Raw genomic sequence first — 20,596 nt, forward strand, 5'->3', positions numbered from 1 at the left:
AGGAAAATGGGGCACTTTGAGAGACCATAACTTGGTTTCAGACTAGTTTTTTTTTCAGACCTACCTTCAAGAGGATTTTTCCTTTACCACGGAATTCTGAGTCGATTCATACAAAAATGCCTCCTTTTTTACTTCTCTGTCCCTTTTAACCGATTTAAAAGCAATCTCAAGCGATCTCTAACAACTTTAACCGATCTTAGTCTCCTGTAGCTTGAGTTTCATTACCATCGAAGCCTGTGAAAATATCGGACAACTACATATAACACGATGTATTTTTAAAAGATTTATTATTTCAAAACTGAAACCAGCAAAAATATTCATTTTTTATCACCACATGATAGTAGCCATCATGTCCTTGAGAATCTTCATCTCTGTATCCTTCACCAATGCCGTGTGTTCCGCCTCGCTAAGCTTCATCACCATATTCAAAGTGTGTGATTCAGTGTCCGCCTCTTGTTTGGCAATGACACCTGACACCACTTCCTTCGTTGTTCGGATAGTGGCGTCTCTTCTGGCAATTGTTTTCTGGAGCAGCTCGATTTCCTGCTTTGCTTGATGGAGTTCGGCTGCAGAATCTTGAAGTTGCTCCGAGAGCTCCTGGTCCTTCTCCTCCAACGCCTTCTTCTCTTCTTCCAACTTCAGAATCTTTTGGTTTCTTCTGATGACTTTGCCCTCCAGTTTCTTCTTTGACTCCGCCTCTTTTTGGAGCTTCCGCTTCAACTCGTTGTTCTCATTGCGGAAAGTGGAGATTGTGCTTTCCAAGTCGGGAACCATAGTACTCAATTTCTGGACCAATGATTGCTCAAAAGAAATCTGATTTTTCCTGGAACGGGATAACATTATGATTCGTCTATTCATTGCAATATTAACTTACGTCTGCTCATGGTCGTCTTTCTCCTTCTCGAGCTTCTGATGAAGCTCCACGATTTGCTGCTCCAGGTGTTGGATGAGTTGTTGTTGGGCGTTCATAGTAGTTTGGTGAGTGAAGTGTTGTCTGAAAATTGATGTAATAGAGAATGATAAAGAATAATAAAGAATAACTAAAGTCGCATAAGATATGCAAAACCATGGAGTCAATATATTTGACAGGAAAAACTAAATGAGATGAGAAGGTGAGTGAGTCAATTCTCAAAAATCAATATAGAATGCACAAAACGCCGAGCGCGCGCACATCCCAGATGACGTGAGAAGGAATCGATGACTAGAGACGAGAGTAAATGGGAAAACCGCACACCAAAGAGGAGAAGACTGAATGAGGGAGATGGAATGGTGGATGGGTAACTCGAGACTACTGCACATCTGTCCTAGACTCGGCGCGGGAATCTCCGGGAAGATTGGTGTTTGCGGACCTTCTAGAACATGCCGCAAAACGCAGGGACAGGATTTGACGCGCCATACATTTTAAATCTCACAGTCCAAATTGCAAAAGATTGCATAAGATTGTTCAAGATAGATAAAAGTAAGAAAAGATTGAATAAGATCGGTTTAGATAGGCTAAGAGCGTTTAGGATTGGTTTAGATGGCTTAAAATAGCTTAGAACCGTACTACTCTAAAAACGGCTCGAAGTGGATGAAAATATCTCAAATCAAATAAAATCGGTGTCACTTTGATCAGCAGGAAAAAAACTATACAAAATTTGCTTAACGATTTCAAACGGTTCAAAATTGTGTAAAATTGATAAAAATTCTGCTAACATTGCTTGAGTTTGGTTTAGACTGCCTCAAATTGCCTGCCATCGGCTAAAAAGCAGAACAGCTATAGAAACTCGCCAAGATCTACATTTTGGTATATTTCTCGTGCCAAAATCGCTTTAAATCCCCTAAACCACGCTAAAAACCTCAAAACCCGCTTTTCTACCAATTGACGGCAAAGTCCGCGATCAGTGGGAGGGGAAACTCTAACAGCGAGCACTAAATGTCTTGAACATTTTGAAATACTATATCTCAGGTTGTAAATGTGCTAGAAAGTTGGTTTTGGGTTCAAATCTTCCCCACATTTATTCGAATCCGTTAAAACTACCTCAAAAAGCTCAAAACCGCATTTTCTAACACATTTTCAGCGCGAGATACGGTATTTCCAAAATTTTCAAAACATTAAGTGCTCGCTGTTAGTCTTTCCCCTCTCTTTGATCGCGGACATTGCCGTCAATTGGAAGTGAAGCGGGTTTTGAGGTTTTTGGAGTGGTTTTACGGGATTTTAAGCAATTTCAGTCACTTTTTTGTCTATCTGATGGCCGAAGGGGTCCAAATTAATAGGAAAGCTATTCTAGCCCAGCCCGCGTTACATTAACGACTAGCCATCCGGCCTGTAATATATCAGAGCAATAGATCTCGCGGAGATCTACATATTGGTATATTTTTCAGCTCACGAAACTCATTTTGAAGTGAGTTATACGTCCCGGTCTAGGAAACACTCTAATTTGAAATTCATTTATTATTCAACAACTTTACAATTACAATCACAAAAAGCTTCACAAATTATAACTCGAAATCTTTGCCTCCATCTCCCCAACAATCTGCTCCAACTCCCTGATTCTTTTCTCCTTTCTCTTCTCCTCACGTTCCTTCCGATCCAGATCCTCAGTAGCCCTCTTCAACTGACCATTCAGCTCCCAAATCTTCCTTTGTCTCTCCTGAATCATCCTCTCATATCTCGCAGTCTCATCGGCTCTCACTGTCAACTGCTCCTTCAGAATCTGGTCATCCTCCGCGCTCTCCTCTATCAGAAGTCTTGTCAACTCTTCTGATTCTTGAAGACGTTGCTGGAGGTCCTCGATTTCCTCATCCCTCGATTTCAACGCTCTCTTCACAATATCTCCAGACGCGATGTATTGTTGTTGGAGTACCTTGAAATTCTTCTGCTTTTTATGAAGTTTTGCCTCCAGTGCCTTATTCTTCTCCATCTCTCGCTTTGCCAGCTGCCAAGCCGCTTTTCCATCACGGAACAGGTCGGAGCACTGCTTCTGGAGCTTCTGATGGTCCTTCTGGTGAAGCTGGTTCTCGATTTCCTCGAATCTCTTGGCGGTGGAAATGGAAAATTCTTCGAAATTGCTGGTGACACGGTCTAGGTTGGCTTGGAGCGTGGCAATGATTGGGTCTTGGGGCCTGAAATGTATCATAGAGTCTCAGATATTAACAGACAAACTCACTTTTCCTCTTCCTTCTCAGAATCTTGGGTGGCATCTGAAAGCTCCTCGAACTCCCATGCATCGTGGGCCATCTCCAACTTCTTCTTGGATTCTGAAGGCTCTTCTTCAGAATCCACAAACTCAAAGGTATCAGGAGCTGGCCAGGCGTCGTCAGCTCGTCTCGCCATCTCCAACTTCTCCTTGGCTTTCATTTCTTCAGAATCCCAAGCTGGCCAGGCTTCATATAAAAGCTCCTCTCTTGGCCAAGCGTCGTCTACTCTATTCGCCATCTCCAACTTCTCCTTGGCTTCAAATTCCTCAATTTGATATGAAATCTCCTCTGAATTCCAAGCCGGCCAAGCATCGTGAGCCATTTTCTCCATCTCCGACTTTTTCTTCTCGGCTAATTCTTCTGAATCCCAAGCTGGCCAAGCATCGTGAGCTCTCCTCTCCTGCTCCGATTTCGAAAGCTCCCTTGGCCATGCTTCGTCTTGTCGCATTGCAGATCCATGAATCTTTGCGCTAGTTTTCTGCTGGGAAGCGTGCATGACGATTCTGAATAAGGAACGAATTTGGCTGAGGGAAGGAGAAACGGACGGACAGGTTAAAGAAGATGGAAAATCGATAGAGAGGGAGGGAAGAGGAGAGAAGGGATGAATGAATGAAAAGACTGACCCCATCACCATCTTGCTCGTCAAGTCCGCAATACGCAGGAGTGTACACGACGTGGTGTTTGCGGATTGCGCGCGAAATCCGAATCTTCCCGGAGCTACCCAAGGGGACCAAACATACCTAAGGGATACAAAGTGACGTGACAGACCTTCTGCGGCAATTAACACCATAATCTGTCAGTTCATGATGATGGATTAGATCCACAAACATAATGAAACGTGTGAGTGGAAAAAAGGGTTATCTAATGAGAGCCTTGAAGAAAACAGCTAGGTCTTTTGGGAATAAGAATATAGAATCACTGAGATTCAGAAGCTAGAATCCAATTAAGGAATAAGGACCGGGGATCCAGGATCCATGAGTCTGAGGGTATGGGGTTTGAGATTCGGTAATTGGAATCTGAAATGCAAAATCAGGAACCGTGAATCGAAGGAATCTGGTCAGAAATCATAAGTTTTTGGGATGATTAGACGGATAGCTGGGACTGAAAGTCGAGGATCTAGGAAGCTTATGGGAAACATGTATAAGATCCTGCGAAACTTGATAAGAGTTAGCAACGGACTTGGTGGTCCGGGCCAGTCAGAGATGAGGGTTCTAAGATTTAGGACCGTATGGGTCTTGAAGTTAACAGACCGAATTGAAGTCAACAGTCTCAGAATCTCGTCTGAATTTTAGAAACCTTAGAACCAGTACCAGAAACTCAGCATACATGAGCCCTGGCTACTGTAGGTTAGAGTTACTTACTTCAGGTGACACTAGGTTACGGTAGGTCACAGTAGAACCTCTGTAAATTATTCTGCATGATCTCAGCAACATTTTTGATGCAAAATACTTCATTCGGTAAAAAAGTATTAAAAAAAGTAATTCAAAGAAATCAATAAAACAATAATTAATCCAATTCCAACTCCTCCATCTTCTTCATCGCCTCCACCACTCTCTCCTTCTGAGTCTTCATCTCCTCTCTAGTCTCCTCCAATTCCTTCTCAATCTGCTCATCCCTCTCCATCGCAATCTTCCGGACCTCCTTCATCTCCTTCTTCATCTGATGGACCTCTCGTTCCCTCTTCTCAAACTTCTCCTTCAACTCCTGATTCTCCTTCAGCAATGTCTTATTCTCATCTTTCATCATCTTCATCGCACAGTCGTCATACTCGATCTCATTTCTCATCATTGAGTGGAACTCGCTGAGCACTCGGTAGTTGTTGCGAAGATCCTTGTCCTCCTTCTTCTGCTTCTCGATGAGATCCTCTTTTTCAGAAATTGTGGCTTCACTTTTAGCCAAGCTGGCCTTCAACTCCTCCACCTGCTTCTTAAGCTCCTCCCCTTTCTTCACAACTTTCTTCACCTTTTCTTCCTTCTCATCGATGATTTTCCGGATAGTCGTCATCTTCTTCAGCACTTCCTTTTGTTTTTTGTTTTGGCTCTCCTCTAGAGCTTCATATTTCCTTTGGGCCTCTCTAAGCTTCTCCTTCAGCTCCAGAATCTTCTGATCCTTTTTCTGCTCCACGATCTTTCTCTCCAATCGTTTGAATCTCTTGTCATTTTCGATTTTCATATTATCCAACGCTTTGCCGATTTGTTGAACGTTGTCCTGGAGGGCAGCGATGGAGGCTGCCTTGGGTGCTGGTGCCATAGAAGTCTTCCGACCAGTTACCATGACTTGTGGATCCATTTGTTTCTGAAAAGAGAGATAGTCTAGTGAGGGAGGAAGAAAGGAGGAGAATGGGGTAGTCAGTAAGAGGAGAGAAGGGATGAATGAATGGCAGGACTGTCCTCATCCCCATCCTGCGCGTCAAGTCCGCAATACGCAGGAGTGTACATGACGGGGTGTTTGCGGACTGCGAATCTTCCCGCAACCGCCACCGGGGACCACTATATAAGGTGGAGGTAGTGGCAGTGGAGACAGTCATTTATCCATTTCCTCCCATCGTAGTCATCGCGGCTCTCCCTTCTCCGGCACAGACTGCCTTCCCCGTCTGGTCGCGTTCTCTCTCTTAAGAACCTCTATCGATCTGATGCGATGTGAGGCTATCTAAGAGTTCTCGAACATTCTGTAGTCCAATCTTCTTGGAGTCTCTCGCCCGCTCATTTATTATCTCGAAGAATCGGTCCATTACACCCACTCATTCATTGTCTTCCTAGCTTTTACTCGTCGTGTTTCTTATATTTGTTTTTAGTAGAGGTTTCTACATTCCCTTTTTATTCTTTTTATTCAGGACACTCAAGATGGAAATAACTCTTCACCAGCATGAACAACTCGCGAAGTTCTACAAGCAGAATCGGGCACCAAATGTGCTGCAGGAAACGGCCATGGGCGAATCGGTTGGATTGAATATTTGTGAAGTCCATTCTTGGTTTTGCAAATGCCGAGATATGGGTCCTGAAGCATTATGGGCGGAGATTTCTTTGAGGATGAAAAAATCGGAGGAACAGAGAAAGAAAAAAGAGCGGGAGGAAGAGATGAAGAAGGCGTAAGTATAGTTAGTTAGGGGTCAAATATGCTGTTTTTAATTTCCAGAATGACAAAGCTATCTCTAGCGGAAGCCAAAATCACCTCCCAAGCTGCCGAAATCCAGAAACTAGAGTCCTGGATCACTAACCTCACTACCATGGCCAATATTCAACAGTCAATTCCTGCTAGACTGCTCAATGTTGAGAAGGAGTTGAAACGAGTTTCCTCAAAGCTTGAGGAGGCGGAGCTTAAGAAGGAGAATGAGCGGTTGAAGGAGCAAAAGAAGGAGTTGGAGGCGATGTTGCAGTCTAAGAAGAAACTTGAGGAGCAGGTGGAGAATGGAAAGAAAGAGAACGAGGAGCTGAACAAGATTATTGCGCGACAAGCATCGGAGCTCAGGCAATTCAAGCATCTCAAGAATGCAGAGATCCAAAATCTTATCAAGAATAGCGTCAAGGATCAAGTCAATGCTCAGCAGGACCAAGCTGCCAACCTCACTACAATGGCTAAAATTCAACAGTCCCTCCCTGCTAGACTGCTCAATGTGGAAAACGTGTTGGTACGAGTTTGCACAAAGCTTGAGGAGGCGGAGCTAAAGAAGGATAATGAGGCGATGCTCCAGCTTGCACATTTAAAAAAAGAAAACAAATCCTTGAAAAATGCGAAAAAGGAGGCGGAGCGAAGAATCAAGGAGCTCCTCAGAGAAAACGAGATTCTCAACTATGACCTTTTCAGAACAGAGGGTAAAGTGGCAGATCTCCAAACTGTCATCCTGAAATCAAAAGAAGAAGACGATGCGAAGATTCAGAAGGTGGAGGAGCTTATGGCGGTGTTGGAGAAAGATGTTGAGAAGTTGAAGATGGTTCAGGAGCAGGATTTGGCAACTGATGACGAGGAATCGGAGGATGAAGAGGAGGAATTGGAAGAGGAGAAGAGTGCTAGAAGATTCATTGACATGAGACTCCCTTGCAATTTGATCAATAGTTTGCAATTGCGTGAAATTTGAAAAATGATGATAACTTTTTTTCTAAAAGAGATATCACTTTGTGCCAAGTTGATTCTAAATCAATTTTATTTCTTTTTGTGTTAAGACCGATCATCAATAAAGTTGAATTTGTTATATCGTGTTAGTTTTCCGTTTGGCCCACAATTAAAGATGGAGGGGTCTGTAGAAGGGTAAAATAAGATCGGCTGAGATAGCTATGTCAACTCAAATAGACTATCTAGGGAAAGTCACCGTAGAGATATGACACGTGACCTATATTGCTGAAAAGCTGAAATTATGCTGATTTCAAATATCTATCTAAATCTTGCCCTCGAAGCCTGGTATTCGAGAAAAGTGAGGTCAAAAATCGAAAAAAATAGACAAATGGAAAAAAAATGCTCAGATTACAACCATGGAAACGTTACACACTGGCACAAAAGCTATATAGCCGTCGTGACTGTAAAAAAGTGAAAAAATACAACTGTTTTTTTGAATTCATAGTTTATTAGAGTAGAGGCAGAACTAAATTATAAAAAATTGATGAACATCTTTAAAAAACACATTTTCCTAGAAAGCATCTTCTTGGAAGGCACCATTCCCGTCCCCATTCACATTTGATCTGCAATAAAAAGCGTGACGATAAGAGCAGAATCAGATAGAAAAATGATGCATTGCACTGGCTGCCTCCCCCGTTTTATGTTCACTCCCCCGCGTGGGAAACAGACCATAATCGAGGCGAATCATTCATTTTTCGATGACAAGGGAAGTCTCTAGGGACGCGGGTTTTGAACGATCTATAAATTTAGTCATATGTACTTTCGACTACAGCAAGTCCATTTCTGCAGTCAAAACTTGCTATGAGCACTCAAAATGAGCTCTCAAACGTTAGGAACGTATGACCACAGGTTAACCGCTGGGGAACACAAATGAAACCAGCCTTACCATGTGAAAAGTTTGAGAGCTCATAACTTGGCTCGCAGAGACAGTTAGCCGATTTTAGGTGTAGAAATGGATTCTAGATTACAAGTAGTCGAAAGTATCTAAGACCAAATTTATGGAGCGTTCTCTCTGAAGACTTCCCTTGTAAGTGCTAACACCCAAAAATACACAAAATTCACTCATTTATACACTTACCGAGGACACGGCTCCACTTTTACGAGCGAATTCTCCAGCAACACACAGATATTTGAGGGCGCACGGACGATAGGTGAGCACCTGCAAAATGCGATTTTTTATTGTTTTCTTATTTTCTAGATTCAATATATTCTTACCTCCGGACTGTCATCCTCCCAATCTTGAGCATCCAACTCCTCCGACAGCTTCCTCTCTTCCGTTCTCGCTTCTTCTGGGGCTTCTTCTCTTAAAAATCAACAGAAAAATCGGCTCAAGTTCCTAAAAAGAAGTGATTACTCAAAACATTATTACAGTAATACTCACCTTCACCAAATCCCATTCGCAACATAATTAGACTTCTATAAAAATAGTGAGAGACCGAAAATCCGAATATCGATCTAGAGAGAAAACTGAATGCCAAACACCAGCACGAGGTATATATACGCCATAAAACGGGGGTGGAGCTAGAGAGAAATAGAGAAAGAGAGTACATTTTCGAAATGTTTTGATGGTGAAGAGGCATTGTGACCAATGTGTTTGAGGGAGAGAGTGTACCTATTTGAGAGACGCCGTGTCCCATTTCGTAATGTGTTGATGGTGTAGCATGGGAATGGAAGGACACATGTTTCGAACTTAAGAATAATATTGTTAGATTTGCAATGGCTTTCCATTCGAAATTTCATATTCAGCACATCACCACGATCTGGAAAAGTAAAAACAAGCACTACCATGCATTTCCTATTGCACAGGTTGCTCGTTTTACAGAGAACGAAGGATAAAGTTATGTGGTAAATCCAATGTAGGGTAAGAACAACCAGATATGTACACTTAATAACATTTTATTGAATCATAAAACATTTGGTCAAAAGTTCACTTGAATGATGGACACGGAAGAGTGAAGCTGATGAGGATGACAATGTTCTCACTGTCTTTAACATGATAAAACATACTAATTGTATAGCAGAGAATGAAGCGGAATCGGAAGAGGACCTTGGCACGGACGGAGCAGTTTGAAGGTCCGCCTGAAAATTTTCTTATTAAAAAAAAAAAAAAATTTTCTTACTATACGAATATTAAAGATTCTTACATTTTGACCAGTTGCGATCAGCTCTCTAATTAGCACCCAGAGGATGATTGATGTTGCATAAATGGCTGTTTCTTTGTAGGTGAAATCCAAGCCATGATTTTCCAAAAAATCTCCGAGCACTTCATTCCAATATCCTCCATCGCTAATTCGGGTTTTGGTCGTTCGTTTTTTTGTGTGTAATTGATTATGCTCCCTCCTCTCGTCTTTCCAAGTTCCAAAAGTGTCGTGTACCATTCAATCAACTCTTTCCGGTCAAGAACTCTCTGCCACGCGGGACGTCCACGGAACAAGAAGAATCCTCCGGGTTTAGTGGGCAGGGCCAGAAATGGATTTTCTTATACCCAATTGAGGTGGCGAAAGCCATGTAGCCAAAAATGATAGAGTCGTACACATTTTTACGTAAATCTCCATCATTTATATATAGCTGACAGTCTCAACGTAATCAGCTCGGCTTTTCGTTCCTTGTACTCGTTTGCGAGCATTGCGAAAAAAAAGTATTTCCTCTCCATCTATTTTTAGCACAGGGAAGTTACTCTCCCTTTGTCGCAAAGAATGCTTCAAGCTTCTTACCATGCTCCGCCTCCGTATCGTCTGCGGTGAGCACACGAATACTGACCTTCTGCCATGCGGGACGTCCGGGTCGGGTGGGTATGCCCAGAAATGGGAGAAACCTAAAATGACACAGTTGTACACTTTCGTAAGTAAATTTATGTTATTTGTTTTATGTCTAAATCTCTCCATTTTCTATGCTTTGAGATTCTGATCCGCTTTTTGTCAAAAATTGCAGAAATTTGAAGTAAATTCGTTGAAAATCGGTCAAAAATCACTGAAAATTCGGAAATTTTGCGAAAAGTGTGTAATTTTTTGTGTCGGTGAACATTAGACACTAAGAAATTCCACATTGTCACAGGTTTTCACTGATTTTCAGCATTTTTGGACACAATATTTTGAAAATCTGTGCATTCTAATGTTCACCACGATGACAAAATACACAAATTTTGAAATTTCTGTGTTGTAACTCGAAAAATTTGAAAAATATGCATTTTGTCGTGGAATTTTCGATTTTGAGCGATTTTTCACAGATACTAATGTTCACCACGACGACAAAATGCACAATTTTCGAATTTTCACTGAAATTTCTCCAATTTCGACCGTTTTTGGTCAAATTTTTGCCAATAATCCAGAAATATCTCACTTATTATCAGTTAGTCAAATGATTACTCAAACTATCATTACAGTACTACTCACTTTCACCAAAACCCAAACGCAAAATAATTAGACTTCTATAAAAATAGTAAAAGACCGAAAATCCGAATATCGATCTAGAGAGAAAACTGAATGCCAAACACCAACAGGACGTATATATACCCCTCATAAAACGAGGGCGGAGCTAGAGAAGTAGAGAAAGAGAGTACTTCTTTCGAAATGTGTCGATGGTGAAGAGGCATTGTGACCAATGTGTTTGAGAGAGAGTGTACCTGTTTGAGAGACGCCGTGTACCCTTTCGTAATGTGTCGATGGTGGATGGAGGGAATGGAAGGACACATGTTTCTAACTTCCAAATGATATTGTTAGATTTGCATTTAGCTATTCATGAATCCGTACGAAGAAGAAACTACAGTACCCAACTTTTTCCCAGGTTGGCAGGTTTAAAAATTTACAAATTGAAAGGTAACAAGATTTTATTCAATCACAAAACATTTGGTCAGTTATACACAACTTATCAACATTCATAGCATAGCCTCCAACATCTCCCTCGAAACTTCGAAATCCTTAATGCCCATGTGGCTTCTGGCGTTGGCAATGAGCTAAGCGCCGAGCTCCCCGAGTTTTATGGGGCGACTAGCGTCCCCCGCCTCCCGGCGGGCTCCGCAAGACGGGGCATCGCCCCGTGCGCGGTGATTAGCAAGTTTTACATTCAAAAATTAGATTGCTCGATTTGAAGGAAAATGGAAGAACGACCAGCTTTTGAATTCAAAACAGACACACCGACTGATCCTATTTTCCCCGTATTCGTTCGAACTTTTTACAATATTTCCTTTCATATTCATTTAGAAAGTTCATACAAAAAAAAACAACAAAAAAACGAATAAGAAGGTTTCGAACCCCCACCACACCGATTATCACCCCCGCCCTCTCCCACTGCGCCATTTGTGCACAGAAAACCGAGGTCATGGAGAGAATAGAAAAGAGGGGAGCTCCTCGCAGCTGTACAATGACACATACAATGACAAAATGGTCAGTGTATTCGAAAAAATGTCAGTGTAGATTCAGGTTTCTCCACAGAATCGTCCGATATCAATATTTTTTGATCGGACTTTTTGGTTCCATTAGATCTCCAAAAGTTTAGATCGGTGTCAAAAATTCAGAGCGATTCAGTGGATCCAGTGCCCAGGACAGCGAATAGAAAAAATCCCAACATGACCGAAAAACCACGAAAATCACAAAATTCGGTTTTCTGAATGGGTTTTCAGCTAAAAGTATATTGAATTTTACATGGATCGATAGAGATTTTTTTTCCACACATTTCCTTTTTTTCGGATCTTGAAATTTCTCAAAACTGAGCGAGTTACAGCCGGTCAAAGTTTTAGGCGAAAAAAGGGGGATCGATCGATAATCGCTCATTTTTTGACTGTTTTTTGAGTATAACTCGATTGCATCACTTCCAAATTAAAATCTGTTTTTTTAGTCACCTTCCCCATGCCAAGTTTCATAACTGTACCAAATTTCAAAGCTTTCGGTTTAATACAACGCGAGATATCGAGAGGAAAGTAAAAAATTTGGAAAAAAAAGTAGTTCCCTTTCTTTTATGGCCATAAATCATATTTTTTTATATTTCCAGATAATTTTTACATGTCTCGATAGCCAGATGTTCAGAGATCTTAAGTCCAGAATATCCCCCCGAAATGTTCAAAACTGGCGCCGTACGAAGCAAGAAAAGGCAAAAATCGTGAATTTCTCAAGCCATTTTTTTGAGTGAAAAAAGTTGCTCTTACTTTTGTGCTCATAACTTTTTCGCGAATGCTCCAAACCCAACCCCTGGCGGTCGCCACCGGCGCCCCAAGTTTTTGTATCACCTCAAAAAAGAATTTTTTGAAAAAGTTGAGAACAAAGAGAGTTATTAAGAAAAATGAGTGCGGACGTTTTTGTGGACATTTTTTTTACCACAAGCTCCGCCCACTCCAAATCGGCACGCCTGTCCATAGGCGATTTAAGAAGAGGGGCCGATTTTTGACATTTTTTTTACCACAAGCTCCGCCCACTCCAAATCGGCACGCCTGTCCATAGGCGATTTAAGAAGAGGGGCCGATTTTTGACAAGACGCGCCTTGAGCTCCAGATTCTCCGTCACACATTTTTCAAATGCTTTGTGGACGCCATCCATATCCCGGATAGCCTTAAGGAGTTGGCCCTGAAGTTCTAGAATCTGTTGGTCCTTGGCTTGAAGCAACTCTTTCTTATCGTTTTCTGCCTTCATCAACTTCTCCTTCAAATCCATTTCAGATTCCTTGAGTCTCAGAATCTTCTGATGCTTCCTGTCGACTTTCACCTTCAGATCTCCAATTTCTTTGGTTGCAGTCATGTGATTTTTCGTGTGGAGCTCGTCGATGACATTCATCATCTGGAAAATTGGGTAGATTTTATAGGGGAAATGGCAGCGAATGGTGGAGGAGTGAAACGCAGGAGTGATAAGGCGTTCGTTAGATCAATACAATGAGCGGAGAGGAGAAAACGGGTGGTGCAAAGAGAGACGGACTCTGAAGGCGGAGGGACTGGTGTTTGCGGACCTGGGCAAGCCACGCCACCGAATCTTCACGATGAGTCTTCTCGAAGGTTCTCACGAGATAAGACCTTTTCCACTCACACTTTCCATTATGGTCTGTCACGTCACTTCATATTCCCTAGGTATGTTAAGGGCTGAGACTCCTGAAGGGTGTCTGCCAATTCACACTATGTCTTAGAGAAGAGAGAGCCGCGATGACTACGGTGGGAGGAAATGGACTGTCTCCACTGCCACTACCTCCACCTTATATAGTGGTCTCCGGTGGCGGCTGCGGGAAGATTCGCAGTCCGCAAACACCTCGTCATGTACACTTCTGCGTATTGCGGACTTGACGAGCAAGATGAGGAAGAGGACTGTCTTGCCATTCATTCATCCCCCGCGCTCTCTTACTAACCACCCCACATCTTCCCTCCCTCAATCAATAACTCTTTTCAGAATACAAATGGATCCACGAGTCATGGTCACTGGTCAGAGGACTTCTATGGCACCAGCACCCAAGGCAGTCTCCATCGCTGTCCTCCAAGACAACGTGCAACGTCTCAGCGAAGCGTTGGAGGATATGAAAATCGATAACGACAAGAAATTCAAACGATTGGAGAGGAAGATCGTGGAGCAGAAGAAGGATCAAAAGATTCTGGAGCTTAAGGAGAAGCTAAGTGAGGCCCAAAGGAAATATGAAGCTCTACAAGAAAGTCATCGAGAACACCAAAAGGTCGTGCGAAAAAATGCGGCAAATATCCGGAAGATCATTAATGAGAAGGAAGAAAAAGCGAAGAAAGTTGTGAAAAAGGGGGAGGAGCTTAAGAAGCAGGTGGAGGAGTTGAAAGCCAGCTTGGCTAAAAGTGAAGCCACTATTTCTGAAAAACAGAATCTTATCGAGGAGCAGAAGAAGGAGATCAAGGAGCTCGGCAACAACTACCGAGGGCTCAGTGAGTTCCACTCAATGATGAGAAATGAGATCGAGTATGACGACTGTGCGATGAAGATGATGAAGGATGAGAATAAGAAATTGCTGAAGGAGAGTCAGGAGTTGAAGGAAAAGTTTCTGAAGAAAGAACGAGAGGTCCGTCAGATGAAGAAGGAGATGAAGGAGATCCGGAAGATTGCGATGGAGAGGGATGAGCAGATTTCGCAGGAGTTGGAGGAGACTAGAGAGGAGGTGAAGATTCGGAAGGAGAAGGATGAGAAGGCTATGAAGAAGATGGAGGAGGAGCTGGAATTGGATTAATTCTATATGTTTATTAATTTTTTGACCAAAATTTTGAAATATGTCTGTTATTCAAGCCGAATAAAGTATTTTGAATCGAACATGTTTTCTTCTTTTATATGATCAGTGTCATTGTGTTGGTTGACTTACACTCACTTACCGTAACCTACAGTAGTGTAGAGGCCACCTGACCTGAGCAACCGGTTGAGTTTACGGTATTTCTGTGCGATACTTATGGTAGTCTCATTGTGCTAGTCACGGTATTTCTGCCGTTGGTAGTTCCAAAACTCTCATTGTGTCATACTGTAACCTACCGTTGTCTTCGGTAGCCTATCCTGACCAACTGCATAGTACCGAGTTATATGTCCTCATTCCATATAAAAAACGTAGCCCACCGTAACCCATCAAACCTGTTGGACCAAATTCCGTAGTTTTAGAATGTCTTAATTTCTAAAGAAGACTGGTTGCAAAACGATATACTTTATTGGTTTCATTTTAACACAACTTTTACAGCAAAACACAGATTTAATTAATCAATTAAACAATTAATCATTATTTTTGAACATTTTCAACAATTTAATCTGAATCTTCTGGAACGTTTATCGGGGGGTGGAGAGAACTACTCTCCGGAATATCTTCCACAGACCAGCATGTCAGACCTGTAGAACAGTTTTCTTCGAAGGCGTTCAGCAGTTTTGTGATTTGTTCCTGCTGAGCATTGACTGCATCTTTGACACTATTCTGGATGCTAGTGAGATTTTGGATATCGGCTAGAAGATTCTTAGATTCCTTGAGCTCCAACGATTGCTGTGCAATTATCTTGTTCATCTCCTCGTTCTCTTTTTTTCCATTTTCCACTTGCTCCCTGAGCTCAGCAGATTGCTCTTCGTTTCTTTGGGTCATAGTCTCAATTTTATCATTCATTTCTTTCAGCAGCAATCTCAGCTCTTGAACTTGCTCCTCGAGCTTCTTCTTGGTCTGAAGCATTGCCTCCAATTCCTTCTTTTGTTCCTTCAATCTCTCATTCTCTTTCTTGAGCTCCGCCTCCTCAAAAGTCTTCAGCTGCAAGGAAACTCGTGTCAACACCTTCTCAATTGTAAAGAGTCTAACAGGATCTGATTGATTATGAGACATGGTAGTGAGATTGGTGATCCAGGAGTCCAGTTTCTGGATTTCGTCAGTTCGGTCCTTGGCGCTATTCTTGATCAGATTTTGAATCTCTGCATCCTTGTCGGCAATGAGATTCTTAGATTCCGCGAGCTCCGCTGCTTGTTGCGCAATAATCTTTTTCAACTCCTCGTTTTCTTTCTTTTCATACACCTCATTAAGCTCCGCCTTTTCTCCGACCTCCGTCCACAATGCGTCAGGCCCCACAGTGCGGCATCTGAAGAACCAGCAATCCACGGCTACATTTGTCATCGCAACCGATTCGGCTATGATCTCCCTCTGATCATAATCTGGAATTGGATTCGTCTCGTAGAACTTTGTTAGCTTTTTATGCTGGTAGTGGGTGATCTTCTTCTTCTTCGCCCTGAAAAATAAAACGTTAGTCAAAATTTGAATACAGGATAGTTAATACTTACATCTCTTCCTTCCGCTCCTTTTTCCTCTTCTGTTCCTCCGATTTTTTCTTCTCCAAAGAAATCTCCGCCCACAATGCCCCAGGACCCATGGCTCGACATTTGGCAAACCAAACATCGACCTCGTTACTGCGATATCTAAATCCGATCGATTTTTTAATGATTTCTTTTTGATTATCATCTGGAATCGGATTCATCTCGTAACACTTAGTAAGAATTTCATGCTGATGAAGAGTAATGGTCATCTTGGGTGTCCTGAAATGTGAGCAAGGATAGAAAGGGAATGTAAAGATACCTACTAAAACAAATGAAAGAAACACGACAAGTAAGACCAATTAGGACAATGAATGAATGGGTCTGATGAATGGTTCATTCGAGATAATGCGTGAGTCCCCGGGAAGATTGGTGTTTGCGGACTAGAGAATGTTTGAGAACTCTTAGAGAGAGAACGCGACCAGACGGGGAAGGCAGTCTGTGCCGGAGAAGGGAGAGCCGCGATGACTACGGTGGGAGAAAAGGGATGAACGACTGTCTCCACTGCCATCCCCCTTCCACCTTATATAGTGGTCTCCGGTGGCGGGTGCGGGAAGATTCGCAGTCCGCAAACACCACGTCATGTACACTCCTGCGTATTGCGGACCTGTTCGTCAGTGAGCGAGGGTCTGTTTTTTTTCCTGGTTGTCCCGTATACTAGCTAGGGTTCATAGTTGGTCGATGATTGATAAAATTCCAAGTATAATGAGTTTGGGTTATTTCTGTAGTACAAATACTATCTCATGGTGCCAGTTGTCATACTGTAACCCTACCGTAGTTTACAGTAACTTATCATTACCTCATACATCTACCGTATCATACCCCCTACCGTAACTTAATGTAGATTTCTGTAGTCTACTGTAGTCACCCCTCATTCGTATTATACTAAAACAGGAAGCCTACCGTAACCACACCAATTTACTAATAGTAACAAGCTGTTTAAATGTCTCACATTTCAGCTTCAAAACGTCCTTACTATCAAAATTCTGCTTATACCTTCAGTCAGTTTGGACATCAAAAATCACACATTTAACAGCCTTATAATGGGAGCTTGAACTCGGAAACTTACAGTAACCTAACGGAAATGATATTAGGAATGACTGAAAGACGAATTCAATAGTTTTCGAATTTCTTAGTTTTCAGAGAAGACTGGTTGCAAAACGATATAATTTATTGGTCTCATTTCAACATAGGTTTTACAACAAAACACAGAATTATAATAATTATGTATATCATTTTTGAACACTTCCAACAAGTCAACGGATCCAAGAGCAGCATATCAAACCTATTGAACAGTTTCAGAACCTTTCAGCAGTTTTGCGATTTCCTCCTGCTGAGCTTCGATTTTATCCTTCTGAATGTCAATTAAACTCAGGGAGCAGCTCATAAGGTGACGGGCTTCTTTGAGGTTAGCAGATTGCTCTTGGATTTTTTGGGTTATAGCCTCAATTTTATCGTTCTTTTCCTTCAGAAGCAAACTCAGCTCCTCGATCTTTTTGTTAGCCTCTTCCACTTGCTCCTCCAGTTTCTTCTTAGACTGGAGCATCGCCTCCAACAGCTCCTTTTGATCCTTCAACCTCTCATTCTCTTTTTTAAGCTCCGCCTCCTCGAAAGCCTTCAGTTCCGAAGAAACTCGTGCCAACTCCTTCTCAATCGTGAGGAATCTGACAGGATCTGATTGCACATGAGACATAGTGGTCAGGTTCGTGATCCAGGTTTCCAGTTTTTGAATTTCGGCAGCTTGGGAGATAATTTTAGATTCGGTTTGGTCCTCCTTGGCGCTATTCTTGATCAGATTTTGGATCTCTGCATTCTTGTCAGCAATGAGATTCTTAGATTCAGTGAGCTCCGCTGCTTGTTGCGCAATAATCTTGTTCAGCTCCTCGTTTTTTTTTCTTTTTTTTTCCACCTGCTCCTCAAGCATCTTCTTTGATTCGAGGATCGCCTCCAACTGCTTCTTTTTCTTCTGCTCCTCCTTTTTCTTTTTTTGTTCCTCCTCATCTTCGTCTCGCAATTAAGCGACGCCCACAACTCTTCTGGACCCAGTCTGCGGCATCTGATAAACCAGGAATTGACTTCATTAATTCTCAATCCAACCGATTCGGCTATGATCTCTAATTGATTATCATCTGGAACCGGATTCTTCTCGTGGAATTTTGTGAGAGTTTTATGCTGGTGAAAAGTTGGCTTCATCTTGAGCGTCCTGAAAATATGAGTAAAGATAGAAAGGAAATAGAGAGTTCTACTAGAGACAGAAAAAAAGAAGAAACACGACGAGTAATTAAGACAAAGGAAGACAATGAATGAATGTGCCTGATGAACCGATCATTCGAGATAATAAATGCGCGCGAGGGTCCCCGGGAAGATTGGTGTATGCGGACTAGAGAATGTTCGAGAACGTCTTCTGGTTCGCAAACACTGAGTACGTTCTTGCGGACATGTAAATAAGCTACAAATCTCAGGTCACAAGAAAGCCTTTGGGAAGGCAGTCCTGCACGGCAAACAGACATCCTTCAGGAGTCTCAGCCTCTAACATTCTGAGGGAATATGAAGTGACGTGACAGACCTTCTGCTGTCATTACCACCATAATCTGCCGATTTATGATGATGCATTAGATCAATTGTCAGCTGTCTTCTGTTGTTCAAGAGTATCTGGGAATCTAGAATTAAGGATCAGGGATCTAAGCACCAGAAGCTAGGATCCAACTGAAGAATGAGGATCGGAGGTTCCATAGGACATGATCTAAAGAAATAGAGGGATTTGGAACCGGCAGGATTTAGGATGGCACCAAAAGCTTAAGGGAAATAGGTCTAGGCAAAAGAATAGGAAGAAAAGAACTAGGAGGTTCAGCGATAAGGGTTCTAAGGTTTGGGACCGTATGGGAACAAAACTTCAATTAGAATCAGGCAGTGAAAACAGGGTAAATGGATGGATTGTGTCCACAATATTTGCCGACCTGGGCCCTTAAGATTGATTGTCACGATTTTATCTCATGAGAACCTTCGGGAAGGCTCTTCAGGAAGATTCGATGACGTGACATACCCAGGTCCCTCCTCCTGTTTGTCTTTTTATTCATTCAGACCCCACATACCCCGTTCCAACACAAACAGACATAAAATTTCGGTCACAATTCATTTATTCGTTCAAAACATCCACAGTAAAACACACAATATCAATTAAACCGCTTTTCAGATTTTAAGAATCTCATCGTAGTCGGAACCAGAGTCCGAGTACAAACTGCCATCGCTCTCCTCCTCCTCATCGCTCGTCTCCGCCTCCTTCTCATCGCTCGTCTCCGCCTCCTCCAACTCCCTTATCTTCTCCATGGCCTTTTCGAGCTGACGCTTAAGCTCCGCCCCTTCACTAACCACCTCCTGCAACTGCTTCTGGAGTTTCATATTCTCCCGATCCTTCATCTGATGCAGCTGATCGAAGTAATCGTCTTTAGCCTTCTCCGCTTTCTTAAGCTCCGCCTCCCTGTTAGCCGCCTCCTGGAGTTCCTGAAGTTGCTCCTCGAGCTCCGTCACCTTTTGATCCTTGGCCACAAGCAGATCATCAAAGTGGCTAGCTGCTTCCTTCAATTTGAAAATCTCATCGTCCTTCATCTGAAGCTCCTTTTGATGCTCCGACTTCATTAAAAACATTTTCCAATGGAACTCCTTAGCCCCCTCCCTCAAAGCCTCCTCGGACTTCTTCACCTCCAGATACTTTTTCTCTTGCTTTTGGAGCTCATCCTTGAGCTGCTCGACTTCAGAATTCTTCAGATTCTCCTCCAGCAACATCCGAATCCTTTGATCCCTCTCACGAAGCAGGTGATTGTAGTAGGAGATATCATTGGCAGTATTTAGATAGGCGTCGTTCGCCTCTGATTGAAGACGCTTGTTGGCTTGCTTGAGTTTTTGAAGCTCCGCCTCCTTCGCCTCAAGCAGGGCTTCCGGGGTCTGGGCGGTTGATGGTGGGTCTTCAGGGACCGTCTTACTGGAGAGGAGACGTAAGAAGTGAGGCGATGGCTTCAATTTATGGTTAGGAGGGTCCATCTGGAATAAGGGAGATTGGTTAGGTATGGAAGAACTGTATGAGAGGGAGAAAAGATGACGGCACTATTCGAAGAGAACGGGCGGTGCAGGAAGATTGAATAAATGAGATCACCGACTCTGAAGGCGGAGGGATTGGTCTTGTTTGCGGATCTGGGTATGCCACGTCACTGCGCACAGTACTTTGAGAGGACCTCTGCAGGAGGCCGTGCGTCACCGAATCTTCCCGATGAGCCTTCCCGAAGGTTCACACGAGATAAGACCTTGTTCATAACGTTCTCCATTCTCACGTTCCATTATATTTGTGCATCTGCTCCATCATCATAAACCGACAGATTATGGTGGTAATGACCGCAGAAGGTCTGTCACGTCACTTCATATTCCCTCAGAATGTTAGAGGCTGAGACTCCTGAAGACAAATACGTACTCAATGTTTGCGGACCAGAAAACGTTCTCGAAAATTCTCTAGTCCGCATACACCAATCTTCCCGGAGACTCACGCATTATCTCGAAGGATCAGTTCA

General features: G+C 42.6%; 9 protein-coding genes across 9 annotated transcripts; 2 read left to right on the top strand and 7 right to left on the bottom strand.

Moving 5' to 3' along the window:
* Nucleotides 1-327: 327 nt before the first annotated feature.
* Nucleotides 328-969, bottom strand: GCK72_015865 (uncharacterized protein; the record flags this gene model as incomplete). The annotated part of the gene is made up of 2 exons (XM_053731182.1): nt 328-823; nt 875-969. The coding sequence occupies 2 exons, from the start codon at nt 967-969 to the stop codon at nt 328-330; spliced, it is 591 nt and encodes a 196-aa protein (XP_053585954.1).
* Nucleotides 970-2,471: 1,502 nt separating this feature from the next.
* GCK72_015866 (uncharacterized protein) lies at nt 2,472-3,676 on the bottom strand (the record flags this gene model as incomplete). The annotated part of the gene is made up of 2 exons (XM_003094798.2): nt 2,472-3,105; nt 3,150-3,676. 2 exons carry the CDS (start codon nt 3,674-3,676, stop codon nt 2,472-2,474), a joined length of 1,161 nt encoding a protein of 386 aa, XP_003094846.2.
* A 1,010-nt stretch (nt 3,677-4,686) lies between these two features.
* Nucleotides 4,687-5,469, bottom strand: GCK72_015867 (uncharacterized protein; the record flags this gene model as incomplete). The annotated part of the gene is made up of 1 exon (XM_003094864.2): nt 4,687-5,469. One exon carries the CDS (start codon nt 5,467-5,469, stop codon nt 4,687-4,689), a length of 783 nt encoding a protein of 260 aa, XP_003094912.2.
* A 554-nt stretch (nt 5,470-6,023) lies between these two features.
* GCK72_015868 (uncharacterized protein) lies at nt 6,024-7,255 on the top strand (the record flags this gene model as incomplete). Its single annotated transcript, XM_053731183.1, has 2 exons — nt 6,024-6,268; nt 6,316-7,255. 2 exons carry the CDS (start codon nt 6,024-6,026, stop codon nt 7,253-7,255), a joined length of 1,185 nt encoding a protein of 394 aa, XP_053585955.1.
* A 5,422-nt stretch (nt 7,256-12,677) lies between these two features.
* GCK72_015869 (uncharacterized protein) lies at nt 12,678-13,055 on the bottom strand (the record flags this gene model as incomplete). Its single annotated transcript, XM_053731184.1, has 1 exon — nt 12,678-13,055. The coding sequence occupies one exon, from the start codon at nt 13,053-13,055 to the stop codon at nt 12,678-12,680; it is 378 nt and encodes a 125-aa protein (XP_053585956.1).
* A 604-nt stretch (nt 13,056-13,659) lies between these two features.
* On the top strand, nt 13,660-14,445 carry GCK72_015870 (uncharacterized protein; the record flags this gene model as incomplete). The annotated part of the gene is made up of 1 exon (XM_003094870.2): nt 13,660-14,445. One exon carries the CDS (start codon nt 13,660-13,662, stop codon nt 14,443-14,445), a length of 786 nt encoding a protein of 261 aa, XP_003094918.2.
* A 555-nt stretch (nt 14,446-15,000) lies between these two features.
* On the bottom strand, nt 15,001-16,249 carry GCK72_015871 (uncharacterized protein; the record flags this gene model as incomplete). Its single annotated transcript, XM_003094835.2, has 2 exons — nt 15,001-15,955; nt 16,008-16,249. The coding sequence occupies 2 exons, from the start codon at nt 16,247-16,249 to the stop codon at nt 15,001-15,003; spliced, it is 1,197 nt and encodes a 398-aa protein (XP_003094883.2).
* Nucleotides 16,250-17,322: 1,073 nt separating this feature from the next.
* Nucleotides 17,323-17,961, bottom strand: GCK72_015872 (uncharacterized protein; the record flags this gene model as incomplete). The annotated part of the gene is made up of 1 exon (XM_003094841.2): nt 17,323-17,961. The coding sequence occupies one exon, from the start codon at nt 17,959-17,961 to the stop codon at nt 17,323-17,325; it is 639 nt and encodes a 212-aa protein (XP_003094889.2).
* Nucleotides 17,962-19,226: 1,265 nt separating this feature from the next.
* On the bottom strand, nt 19,227-20,075 carry GCK72_015873 (uncharacterized protein; the record flags this gene model as incomplete). The annotated part of the gene is made up of 1 exon (XM_003094822.2): nt 19,227-20,075. The coding sequence occupies one exon, from the start codon at nt 20,073-20,075 to the stop codon at nt 19,227-19,229; it is 849 nt and encodes a 282-aa protein (XP_003094870.2).
* Between the last annotated feature and the right edge of the window lie 521 nt (nt 20,076-20,596).

This window comes from Caenorhabditis remanei, chromosome IV (assembly GCF_010183535.1).
Source record: "Caenorhabditis remanei strain PX506 chromosome IV, whole genome shotgun sequence".
Lineage (NCBI taxonomy): Eukaryota > Metazoa > Nematoda > Chromadorea > Rhabditida > Rhabditidae > Caenorhabditis > Caenorhabditis remanei.